The sequence below is a fragment of the Stegostoma tigrinum genome, chromosome 23 (assembly GCF_030684315.1).
Source record: "Stegostoma tigrinum isolate sSteTig4 chromosome 23, sSteTig4.hap1, whole genome shotgun sequence".
NCBI classification, from domain to species: Eukaryota; Metazoa; Chordata; class Chondrichthyes; order Orectolobiformes; family Stegostomatidae; genus Stegostoma; species Stegostoma tigrinum.
The window spans coordinates 35,292,352-35,304,459 of record NC_081376.1 but is presented as its reverse complement, the minus strand read 5'-3'; the positions used below and the strand labels follow the sequence as shown (position 1 = coordinate 35,304,459).

Sequence of the window (12,108 nt, the reverse complement as noted above, 5' to 3'; positions counted from 1 at the left end):
CAATTGGGTTTCTGCTTATCAATGATGATGACGATGTGAAAGATCAGTTACTTTTGGTAATTAGTTTTTAGGTTCCTAATCAGCCCTGATTCAATGGCTCAAGTTTGGTCACTGTTTTATGAGGCAAGAATATTGGCTTGATGCTATTGAGGCCAGAGATGTCTGGGTGTGCAGAGCACTTGTCTAACACGATAATTTTCCTTTGCTTCCATTGATACATTTTGACCAGTTTCTTGATCCAAGTCTCAAAAATGCTGGAAGTCAACTAGGCAGTTTTGTTAACTTGTGCCGCAAAGTAATGTGGCTTCCTTGACTTTCCTATCATAAGCAGTAGCAACTTTTCAGTGCCATCTATGTTAATGCAGACCATGACAGTGACTTATCTTGATATCGCCACCACTGCAGAAGACTAGGTCGTGCATCATTTTGATTTAGTCCAGCCGTCAATTGCTGCAAATGACCTCTTTGTGGCCCAGTCTCTTTGCCAGTGACCCTCCTTTCCTGCAGAATTGGACCAGAGATGGGAATGTTCTGTTCTCAAGCCATTTTGAACCACGTTAGAATAGCATCTTCAGCATCAGGAAAAGCAGCGATTCTCATTCTTTACCTTGCTTGTTCAAACTGACTTTCGTCTTGTGCTTCAGAATGATTTACAGAATCTTGATGATGGAAAATCCCACTCATTAATGATATCCACTTTTTGCTTTATACCAGTTTTCTACTTGTTTTATCACTTTTGCTTCCAATTGATAGCACTTTTAATTTTCTCACAGGTTTATCCATACTGGCATTGTTTAAAGATTCCATGGGGTGTAGAGCAAAGAAAGAGGCCATTTAGACATTGCCTTTGCATTACCCAAAGCTGTTTGTGTTTCTTATTTTAGGGTTGGACATATGCCATTGATTTTCCTGCCACTTACACAAAAGACAGGCGGTGGAATTCTTGCGTGCGCAGACGGCGATGGATCCGATACAGAAGATACAACGCGTGTGACATGTGGGCAAAGGTTTGTAGACTAGTCCGTCCTCAAATAGATTTTTGAATTTTCAGAGTTAGCCTTTTAAATGAAAGTCACATGACAGGAATATGTGTATTCAGGAGGTGAATTGGACTGTTGTGTGAATGAGTTACTCTGTTATGTATTGAATGAATTTGCTCAGTTCAATATCCTGTAAATGCCCATTCTTAATAAAAACCGAAAGAACTGCGGATGCTGTAAAGCAGGAACAAAAACAAAGTTGCTGGAGAAGCTCAGCAGGTCTGGCAGCATCTGTGAAAGGAAAAATAGAGTTAACATTTCAGGACCCTTCCTCAGAACTGATGGCGGCTGGGAAAACTCCCGTTTATATGCAGAAAATAAGGACATGGGTGGGGTTGGGAGTAAATGATAGGATAGAGCCCAAAGAGAGAGAAAGACAGTTGGACAAACAACAGAGTTGCTAACAATCAGGCTGGGAGGGTGAATAGTTGTTAATGGGGACTGTTAGTGACTAACAACAGGGGGTGTGTAACGGAAGGCTATGTGGTGACAAGGTCTGGTGTGCGGAGTAGGGGGCTGGGACATGCGAGAGTTTAGGCCCTAAAATTATTGGACTCAATATTGCATCCAGAGGGCTGTAGGGCCCCAAAGCGAAAAATGAGATCTTGTTCCTCCAGCTTGCGTTGGGCTTCGTTGGAACATTGTAGCAAGCCAGAGACAGAGATGTTGGCCAGGGGTCAGGGTGATGTGTTGAAGTGGCAGGCAACGGGTAGTTCAGGGTCTTTTTTGCAAGCAGACGTTCTGCGAAGTGGTCGCCAAGTCTGCGTTTCATTTCCCCAATGTGGACGAGTCCACATTGTGAGCAGTGAATGCAGTAGATAGTGGGGAGGGAGGAGGTAAATGAGCAGGTGTTACAGAGGAAGGTGCCATCAGGCTGTGGCAAGTGTTGGGGGTGAAAGAAGTGTGGACCAGGGTGTCCCATAGGGAACGGTCCCTGCTGAGGGCGGACAAAGGAGGGGAGGGGAACATGTGTCTGAATGCCCATTCTTGCTGCTTTTCATACGATTATAAACCTACAACATAGTTAGAAAATACTATACAGATAGTATTGCAAGAGTTACAGTAGGTGTATCTAGTGGATAATGTGTGCTGATTTCTTTGTTAATTCAGCAATGTTAATATGTTTTGGAAAATCTAAATTATCAGCCTTTCTTCAAGGTGGTTAAAACAGAAAAATCAATACGTAATGTAGAAAAGGATGAATCTAATTTTATATGAACTTTGTTCTGCAAAGAAGCATAGTAAGCGCAAATTTTAAAACATATTACTTGATCTCTGAGATATCTCATGTGGTTGATTCAGCAAAAAAAGTGTTACAAATTGCAGGCATTTCCATATAATCTAAGTTGTTTATGAGCAAAACCACTTACACCTTCCTTTCACATTATATTGCAGAATTACACTATGACATACTATAATTAGTATATTGTCTGTTATGGCTTAACATCAAACTTTCTTTGACCATCACCCTCTGAAGTGCCTTAGGAGGGACATTATGAAAATGGACATATTAGGTGATCAATTGCAAGAGTACAGGGAATGGTGACCACAAAGATGGCATTCTGGGCAGCCAATTGTAGACATATGAAACTGGAGGCAAGTGAGCATGTGATAAAATCTTCGGTATATAACTTGTCCAGAGTTGGTAACCAGCTGGTGGTGGTAGAATTTCATAATTGTGACAGTGCAGAAGAAGGCTATTTGGCCCGTTGTGTCTGTACTGGCTCTCCAGCAAGCATTATGATTTCATGCCATTCTCCTGCCTTTTCCCCTTGCCCTTGCACATTGTTTCTATTCGGAAAATCATCTTGTGCCCTCTGGAATGCCTTAATTGAAAATGCCTCCATCACACTTCCATGCTGTGCAATCCAGACCTGCGTGGAGGAGTTGTTTTTCCATATCATTTTCCTTTTTTGTGAATCTCTTCAAATTGGTGCCCTCTCATTCTTGATGCTTTTTCACAGGATCAGTTTCTCCCTGTCTACTTTGTCCAGACTTCTCCTGAATTTGAAAATGTTAACAAAGTCTACTCTTAGCTTTCTCATCTCCAAGGAAACAATCCCGACTTCTCCAAACTGTCCTCTTAACAGTAGTTTCGCATTCCTGGAACCATTCTCGTAAACCTAATCTCCAATCTGTTCAGTACTAAAGTGTGATGCCTAGAACTGTACACAATATTCCAGCTGAGGTCTAGTATCTTATACAGGTTAAGCATAACGTCCCTACTCATATTCTCTATGTCCTCATTAATAAACCCTAGGATACTGTATACTTTATTAAGTGCTGTCTCCATCTGATCTTCCTTCAATTATTTATGCACATACACACTCAGGTCTCTACTTCTACACAGCATTTAAAGCAGTATCTTCTTTACTGTCTCCTCAGCATTTTTTAACAAAATGTATCACCTTGCACTTCTTCGAATTTAATTTCATCTGTCACCTGTCCATCCACTTCACTATCTCGTTGAAGCTGTTTTGAAGTTCTCCAATCCTTCTCATAGCATCCTTTCAAATTTTGTATTGTCTGCAATCTTTTGAAATCGTTCCTCTTTTCCAAGATCTAGATTGTTGTTATAAATCAGGAAAAACAAAAGCCCCAGTACTGACCCCAGGGTACTCCATTGGTGACACATCCTGCACATTGGGTTTCCTTTTAGCTAACACTACTTCTTGTTGTGACGAAATTCCTGATATTATAGAAACACAATCTGACTTGGAACCTGAGAGTTCATTAACATTAAACTGGAAAGACCGTTGTTGTTAATGGTGTGAAAGAAGATATATTTTTACAGTAATGCCAATGCCCGTATGACTTGTAATTAATATAGTGAATGTGAAGAGATGAAACAGTGTGGAACTGGAGGAACACAGCAGGCCAGGCAGCAGGAGCAGGAAAATTGATGTTTTGGGCCAGGACCCTTCTTCAGAAGACTGGAAATGCCAATTTTCCTGGTCCTCTGATGCTTCCTGGCTGCTGTGTTCCTCCAGCTCCACACTGTTTTATCTCCGACTCCAACATCAGCAGTTCTTACTGTCTCTTAGTGAATGTGAAGAGTTTTGTTTTAAATTTATGTCCTTTTAAATTAATTGACTTAGAATAAAACAGCAAAGTTGAAGTTCACTACATTCTGTTTTTAAGTCAGCTTTTTTTAAAAATCAGATTCCGTTACAAGAGGCAGGACCATTGCCGGATCCCTTTAATGATATTGCAGTAGGAGGTTGGGAAATCACTGATGAACCTTTAGGACACCTTTCAGTCTGGGCAGTAACAGTACAAGGAAAGGTACAGTAAACTCAAAGATGGAAAGAGGTATTGTCATGTAAATGTTTAAGCCTGAAAATATCTGCAGAAGCATCATGACCAAAACTAGATCTTATCTCTGTAGCTTCACTTCCACTTGGAGTGACTGGTTAGCAGTCAAGAAAGTGAATCCCTTCTCTTTCTTCAGCAATACTGTCCACAGGTTACATTGAAGGCAGTGTTCCTACCCTGGTGTTGAAACCATGGACCCCTTTTGTATCACTTTTTTTTAAAGCAAGATATGTATAGTTGCCTGTCTTTGTAATTTATCAATAAATGGACATCAGAAGTGACACCGTGCTGAACCTTGTGGTGTAGGAAATCTTGTCTGCTGATGAGAGACAGTTGCTGTCTTTTCTTGGTTACAGCTGCTGGCCAGTCAGAGAACAGCAGCTCATGCACTCAGCAGCATCCTGACATCTGCCAGAGTTTCAGGATTGTGGAGGACTGTGATGGCAGTGATTAAATGCTCTTCCTGCCTCCAAGCTTGCTGGCTGAGAGAGCAAAACATTTTGCCCATAGTATCAATATGTATTAGTGTTGCTGTACAAATTTTGTGCAAAGTGCTACAGTTAAACATTGAAACCAGAAGAATACTTTCAGATTGTTTAAGACATATAGACCTTTTGAAAGGACAAATATTTTCTCAAAAAATGCTCTTAATCTGAACCAGTGTGGTGTATAATTTAGCATTTGGTTTCTTTCAGGTGTTTTATAGAGAAAATATAAATGACCAGAATCCTGAAGGTTCAATGTGGACTGAAATCCAGACTCCTGGGGAAGTAGTTCAGATAACTTGTGGACCAGGGGACCTTCTGTGTGCTGTATTGTGGGAAGGTCAGCTGATGGTGAGGGAAGGTGTAAACAGAGAGAATCCTAAAGGTACGTATTTTAATTATAATTCAACATGAATGCGTTCTCATAGTTATTGTTAATATGTTGATATAGAACATCAAGGTTAAGATCCTCAATAAATGCACAGGCATTTAAGTCTCTACCTAAAATTTCAATAAGTATAAAGTGTAGAAACAGCCCACTCAGCCCAATGGTCGTTTGTGCATTGAGAATACAAACAATTTAAATTTCAATGTTGTGAATAAGGAACAATAAGGCGTCCACTCTATCTAGATATTACCCACATGACATTGTTGATTTCTGTATTGCTCCATCAAGCAGCATCCTGCTTCCAAATGCCATCCTGATGAGGCAGAGCTGGAGCAGCGAAGGAGTGAAAATGAAGCAAATCCCTCACACTAGATCCCATTACCCCATGAGACATTCTACCCCATGCACCCAAAGATCGGTGGGTCAAAATAAATCAGCCTGTTCAGTTCCATAAAGACCCAGAACAGAAATTCATAACCCTTAATTGACATCACCCTCAAATTGAGGGACAGCTGCCATGCCTCCAACTTGTTGAAGCAAAAAAAGATTCCACCCGGTAATGGAAACCTCTTTGACTCAAAGGTAGTAATATGATCCTATCAGTGTGGTTGAAAGCTATAAGCCAGTAAAAGAAGTATGAGAGATGGTCTCAAAATTAATCAATGCAGTCAGGCAATGACCTCATATCTGATGATAACTGAGGAAATCATGTTTTGGCTGCCGTAGTATGTGAATACTGCAGCATCCAGGAGGATGGATTTAAACCTTAGGCCTGGAGTTCAACTGTTAGTCGTATTTCGCAACAGCCAGATCAAGTAATTACAATCATGAAAAAATCTGGACAACTCTAGCTCACAAACTGACCAGAGCTTCTCTGTTTAGTGTGGTATATTAAGGCATAGCTAATAAGATTATATTACTTCACAATTAATTTTCGCACAGTATTTCTGAATGGATGCAAAGTCTTGTCTTCGCATTTTTTTATTCATAAATTAAAATGCTGCATCTTGGTTAAATAACAGACCAAGACTCTGCAGTTCAGCTCTGGAGGTCATGTTACAAATGCTATAAGTGTGTTCTCTGTCATTTGATCCATAGGGAGTTCTTGGAAGATTGTTGAACCACCAAACTCTGAAAATGGTCTTGTTCAGGTATCAGTGGGCATTAATGTACTGTGGGCTATTACACGGGACAGAAAAGTAAGTACACACACTGTAGGTATTCCATGCAAAATTGTAGTAAATAATATATACATTAGCTTGGAGCTCCTTAGCTGAGATTAGGAAACAAATCGTAAACCACAATTTTGAACTCAGAACCTTTGTTTTGTGCACAGTCACTGCTGTTCTACGTAATGCATTAATACAGTGAACTCTTAGTTGGAGAGGCTGACTGGTGGTGGGTGGCAATGGGAACTAGCTGTAGGCTTTCTCAACTTGTATCTTCTTTCTAAAACCAAACAATGTTTTTAAATAGTGCAAAAACTTGTCTTCTTTTAGCCATTCCTTATTATGACAAGAGTTGTAGGCATGCAAACAAGACAAATAAAATAGATTTGAATTTATATAGCACCTGTCATGACTTTAGAGTGCTTCTCAAATGCACAGCCAATGTGATGTAAGAATTGTGACAGGCAGTTTGTGCAGGACGAATACCCAGAAAGAGCATTGAAATAATAATCAGATCATCTGTGTAGGGATACCTATTGGTTACAACATGAGGGAGAACTCCTCTGCTTTTCTTCGAACTGTTGCAGTGGAAACTTCTATACCTGGATTGCCAGAATCCAATCTGCCATGTATTTTTCTTTGACCTGTAGATCTGGTGTACAAAATACAGTTAAGTGGAAATGAAAGATCCTGTTCCTCCAATCAAAGACTGCATCATTCCTGTATTTTCAGCTGCTGGAGCCCATCTGCAGCAAATGCCAAGAGGAATGTTCTGTGATTGGAGAAATAATGAGCACTGTGGCTTCATTCAGACCTGAGACCTGAACCCCAATGCTGGCAGTGAGACTGTTGAGCAGTCAATGGAGGGTCTTCAGCCAAGAGATTGCCTGTTACCAGATGGGTGGAGATGAAGAATCATCAGTTGCCAGGGAGAATCTTGCTTCCGATGCAGACACTACCTGCAATAGGCAACAATTAAGATAGAGGAGTGGCACACAAGGGCTGAGGGGCATATGTCAAAGGGAGAAAAAGAGGGAAACAGTGTTTGAGAGAGAGGAGAGCGAGCAAGAGTGTGTGTGTATTTGTGTGTGTGAGAGAGAGAAAGAGCGCGCAAGAGTGTATGTGTGTGAGAGAGAGTGCAAGAGTCGGTGTATGTGTGATAGAGAGCGCGAAAGAGTGCATGTGCATGAGAGAGTGCAAGAGTGCGTGTATGAGAGAGGGCGAGTGTGTGTGTGTGTGTATGTGTTGGGGGAGAATGCAAGAGAGTGTGTATTTGTGTGAGTGAGAGAGAGAGAGAGAGCGAATGAGCAATAGTATGTGTGTGCATGTGTAAGTGACAGTATGTTTGAGCAAGAGGAAAGTGTGAGTGCCTTGCATGAGAGGCACTGTGCGAATGTGTGTGTCTGTCTGTGTGTGCATAGGTGTGTGTGAGAGTGACACAGTGCATGCTTATGTGAGAGAATGGCACCGTGTGTGAATAAGAGAGACAGACAGACAGACGTGAGTGAAAGCGAAAGAGAATGCCTATGAGAAAGAGAGACTGTTTTTAAGTGTGAGAGTGGAATGAATTGTACACATGCTCCCAGTCGCTCACCCTTTCCTGCTCTTCCACAAATGCCTGTCCACACACCAGGCTCAGAGACGAAGAAGCCCCAGGCTGAATGGCAACCCTTTCTGTCCTCCATTCTGCGCGAATTTTTCCCTAGCGAGCATTGAGGATACACTGCCAGAGGTAAACATAAGGTTAAATCAACGCCTTAGCTTAGCCCCAATCTCCAACCCCTTTCCTGGTGACCAGGATTTGGGGTATAGTTGATCTGTCTCTATATGCTTCTTAAGCTCACGTTCTATTTTCCATAAGCTTGAAATTATCCAAAATTCTGCTGCACCACGTGTCTTAACTTTCACAAGGCCCCCCTCACCCTTCATCGCTGTGCTTGCTGACTTAGATCAGAACTCATTTGAGTAACACTTTGATTTCAAAATTTAAAATCTCAAGATTATGGGAAATGTGGGTAGAGGGCTAGGAGTACAATTGAATACTAAAGCCTACTGAAAGTAAATTCATGGATTGGGGTTTCAGTAGATGAGCTATGGCAGAAGCATAGTTGACTAATGTTATAGAGGTGGAAATAAGTATTCTTCATAATGGCATTGATACAAGGCCAAATATCATGTTGGGCATAAATGTAGCTCTCAGGTTGCAAACATTCTGATTTCATATTTTGACAGCTGAAGGGGACAATTGCGATGGAACAGAGCTTGTAGCATGCACTAAAAGCAATTGCTTTGATCTTCAACATGTTTGAGTCTGTATACATCCACAAAAGCAAGCAAATTTTAAGGAGCTGAGTAACACTTACACCACACAAATGCCAGGCAATGATCATTTCCAATAAGAGACAATCTAACAGACACCCCTTGACTTACAATGGTGTCATCATCACTGAATCGCCCACTGTCAACATCCTGGAAATTATCATTGACCATGAGAAACTCAATGAGATTCACCACATGAACGCAGTGGCTACAAGAGCAGGTCAGATGCTAGGAATACTGAGGTGAGTAACTCCCCTCCTGACTCCCAAAAGCCAGTCTACCATCTACAGGGCCCAAGTCAGGAGTGTAATGGAATACCCCCTCTTGCCTGGATGTGTGCAGCTCCAACAACACTCAAAGCTTGACAAAGCAGCCTGCTTGATTGGCACTATATCCACAGATGTTAATTTGAAAATTTGCATCTTGTTTTTCAAATCCTTCCATGGCTTTATCTTCCCTATCTCTGTTAAGGACCAGCCCTTTAAGCCTCTGACTTATCTGTGTTCTTTAAATTAAGATCTCTGTGCATTTCTCAAGTTTAATCTCTCTACCGTTGGTGGCTGTACCTTCAACTGCCTAGACTTGAAGCTCTAAATACCCTCCTCATACCCCTCTTCTTTACTTTTAAGATGCCACATTAAAACCAACCCTTTGACCAAGTTTTCTGATATCTGCTTGAATATCTCCTTAAGCCTCAAATTTTGCTTGATAACATGCTTGTAGAAACTCCTTGTCATTGTGTTAAGGACCCTCTTCGAATATATATGGTCAAATATCACTTTTGAAATTTCTATTCTTTGCTAAATTTATTTTTTGTTTTGTTCATCAGATGCATTCCAAGCAAATAATTTACCTATTTGTTCTAATTCCATTTTGTCCTCTCTTCTAAAATCATTTTTGTTTGAGCTCATTTTGTATCTCATTAACTCAGTTTTCAATCTTTATTCAAAACTTGTCTGATCACCTCCCAAGTAACTTTCGGAGTCTCTGTCTTCTGTGCTGTACTCTTGGGTGCTTTGTCAATTTCCCATTGTTCTAGAATGAAGCTTATATGTCATGATAAACCAATGTTGAAGAAAATGTTTTCAATAAAGTATTAGAAGATTACTAAAATGATAGGCCTCAAAGTAGAACTATAGCACAGCCTTTATATTGAACAGCATAAGAAAGAACCTGGGATACTTTTAATATTGTCAGATAACAATGTATCTGGTTTACTGCTCCGAGGGTGATCCTACTATTATGGAATTTCAGCCCTGCTCTTGGGCAGTGCAAATTTCTATTTATCTCTAAGTGCACAGTATTTTATTCAATGATAGTAGCAGCCTGCATTCTAAATCGCACACATCCTGCTCACCCATCCCCATTGTAATTGTAAATTGATGCCCCATCCTGTGACGCCGTAATTTAAAAATTTTTGTCCTTGTTTTAAAATCCTTCCATGGCCTTGACATTCACTCATCTCTGTTATCTCTTCCAGCTCTACAACTCCACAAGATATCTGTACTCCTCCAGTCCTGGCTTCTTGTGAATCCTTGACTTTTATTGCCCTAACAATGGAAGCCATGTCTTCAGCTGCTTAGGTCTTGAAGTTTTGAATCCTTAAATCTCCATGCTTCTCTATTCTCTTTTAAGAAGCTTATTAAAACCTGCCTGTTTAATCAAGCTGTTGTTCGCCTGCCAAGATATCTCCTTATGCGGCTCAGTCTCAAATTTTGTTTCGTATTCAGATTTGAGTCCTCGTGACTCAGTAGTCTATAGCCATGTGGGCTCAACATAGAGTGCAATAATTTTAAATCACTACCTTAGCCTCTGTTTTGTTTTCATGCTTATTTTTTGGTAGTTTGTGTCCCTTCTTGGTTCTTTCTTTACTCATTCACTTTGCATTCGGACAGATGCTAGTCAACCATTCACACAGTTCGTTCTGTTTCTTTTAACTGTCCAGTACTTTTTGCTTTAGCTTTTGTAATTTGAAACCTTTTACCAATTAATCTCACCACCATATTATGGACTTTCCCTTTACCTTCCTGCTCCCCCACCCAATCCCCTACCCATTGCTTGCAAAAACCTATTAAATTTCTAACTTCCAGTTCTGATGAAGGGAGTATTAATTGTGAATTGGTTTCTCTCTACATATAATTCTGGCCCTGCTGAGTATGCACAGCATTATTTTTTGTTTTGTCCAGTCAACCTGTCATCCCGCTGAAAGAGATCTCTTGTTCTACCCCGTGTCCTTTCATCTGCATTTTTTACTTCTCAACTATATATCTAATTCCCTTTTGAAAGTTAATATTGAATCTGCTCGTACCTCCTTTGCAGACAATACTTTCCAGTTCACTAGGTGTTTTTTAAAAAAAATCCTCTTTATCTCTGATTCTTTTGCAAGTTACTTTAAATCTGGTTATGGCTTCTCTTGCCAGATGAAACCGTTTCTCTCTGTGTCCTCAGTCAAAAAGCATTGAACACTTTCAAACTGTATGTCTCATTTTACAAGCTGTGTATCTCTGTCACTAGGTTTGGTTTCGAAGAGGTGTCTGCTCTGAGAACCCTGTGGGAACAGGTTGGATTTGTATGAATATAGAGATGGTGATGGTGAATGTGGGATTAAATGATCAGGTATGAATATTTTTATTTCCTTTTTTGTCCATTATTTCAGAATCAAATGTGTTTAAATAATACAATTTGTTTTCATGTTTCAATCTTCCCAGTTTTATTTAGACTAGAATTTAATTATTCTACTTTGTTCCTAAATCCTTTCAAAATTATCTTCAAAACAATTTTGAATACTTCCTTTCAATGGGTTGTTGTGGGTGATGCTCGATGCTGTAATTATATTAACTAAATTTAGCTTTTGAAATTCTTTTGTCATTATGTTACTGCACCTAAACATTTTGTTTTGCCAACTTGCTTAAATCAAATTGAACAGTGAGCTGCACTATGTCTTACATACAGTGTTTTTTTGTTCTAAACCAAGGTTTGGGGAATCGGTTATGAAGACCGTAATATTTATTTCCGTCATGGAGTGACACCTACTGAATACAGTGGAAAAGCTTGGAAAGTAATAGTAGCGAGCAGAGAACATGACCAAGCCTCTCGTACAGGCAGTGCTACCAGTCTTGCAAGGTACAGTAACCCATCAAATACACAAGGATTTGCAACATACATGTACAAATGTTGCAAGATAAATGGTAATCATTTGTAGGAAGGAGAATTACAAGAGGGCATAATTTTAAGGTGATTGGAGGAAAGTATAGGGGAGATGTCAGAGGTTCTTTACACAGACAGTGATCGGCGTGTGGAATGCGCAGCTGGCAGTAATAGTGGAGTCAGACACATTCGAGAAATTTAAGCAATTCTTGGATAGGCACATGGAGGATAGTAAAATGTAGGAT

At 40.2% G+C, this 12,108-nt stretch overlaps 1 protein-coding gene across 2 annotated transcripts in view; it reads left to right on the top strand.

Annotated features, from left to right (window-relative positions):
• Positions 1–12,108, top strand: part of tecpr1a (tectonin beta-propeller repeat containing 1a) — a 92,461-nt gene that overhangs the window by 25,180 nt on the left and 55,173 nt on the right. The window contains exons 5-10 of one of the 2 annotated variants that reach the window (XM_048551604.2): positions 885–1,007; positions 4,203–4,325; positions 5,051–5,225; positions 6,327–6,379; positions 11,231–11,332; positions 11,691–11,839. In XM_048551604.2, the coding sequence (XP_048407561.1) occupies positions 885–1,007; positions 4,203–4,325; positions 5,051–5,225; positions 6,327–6,379; positions 11,231–11,332; positions 11,691–11,839 (725 nt within the window). Of the gene's footprint in view, positions 1–884; positions 1,008–4,202; positions 4,326–5,050; positions 5,226–6,326; positions 6,428–11,230; positions 11,333–11,690; positions 11,840–12,108 lie in introns of both variants that reach the window. The other variant, XM_048551603.2, reaches the window with a different exon arrangement.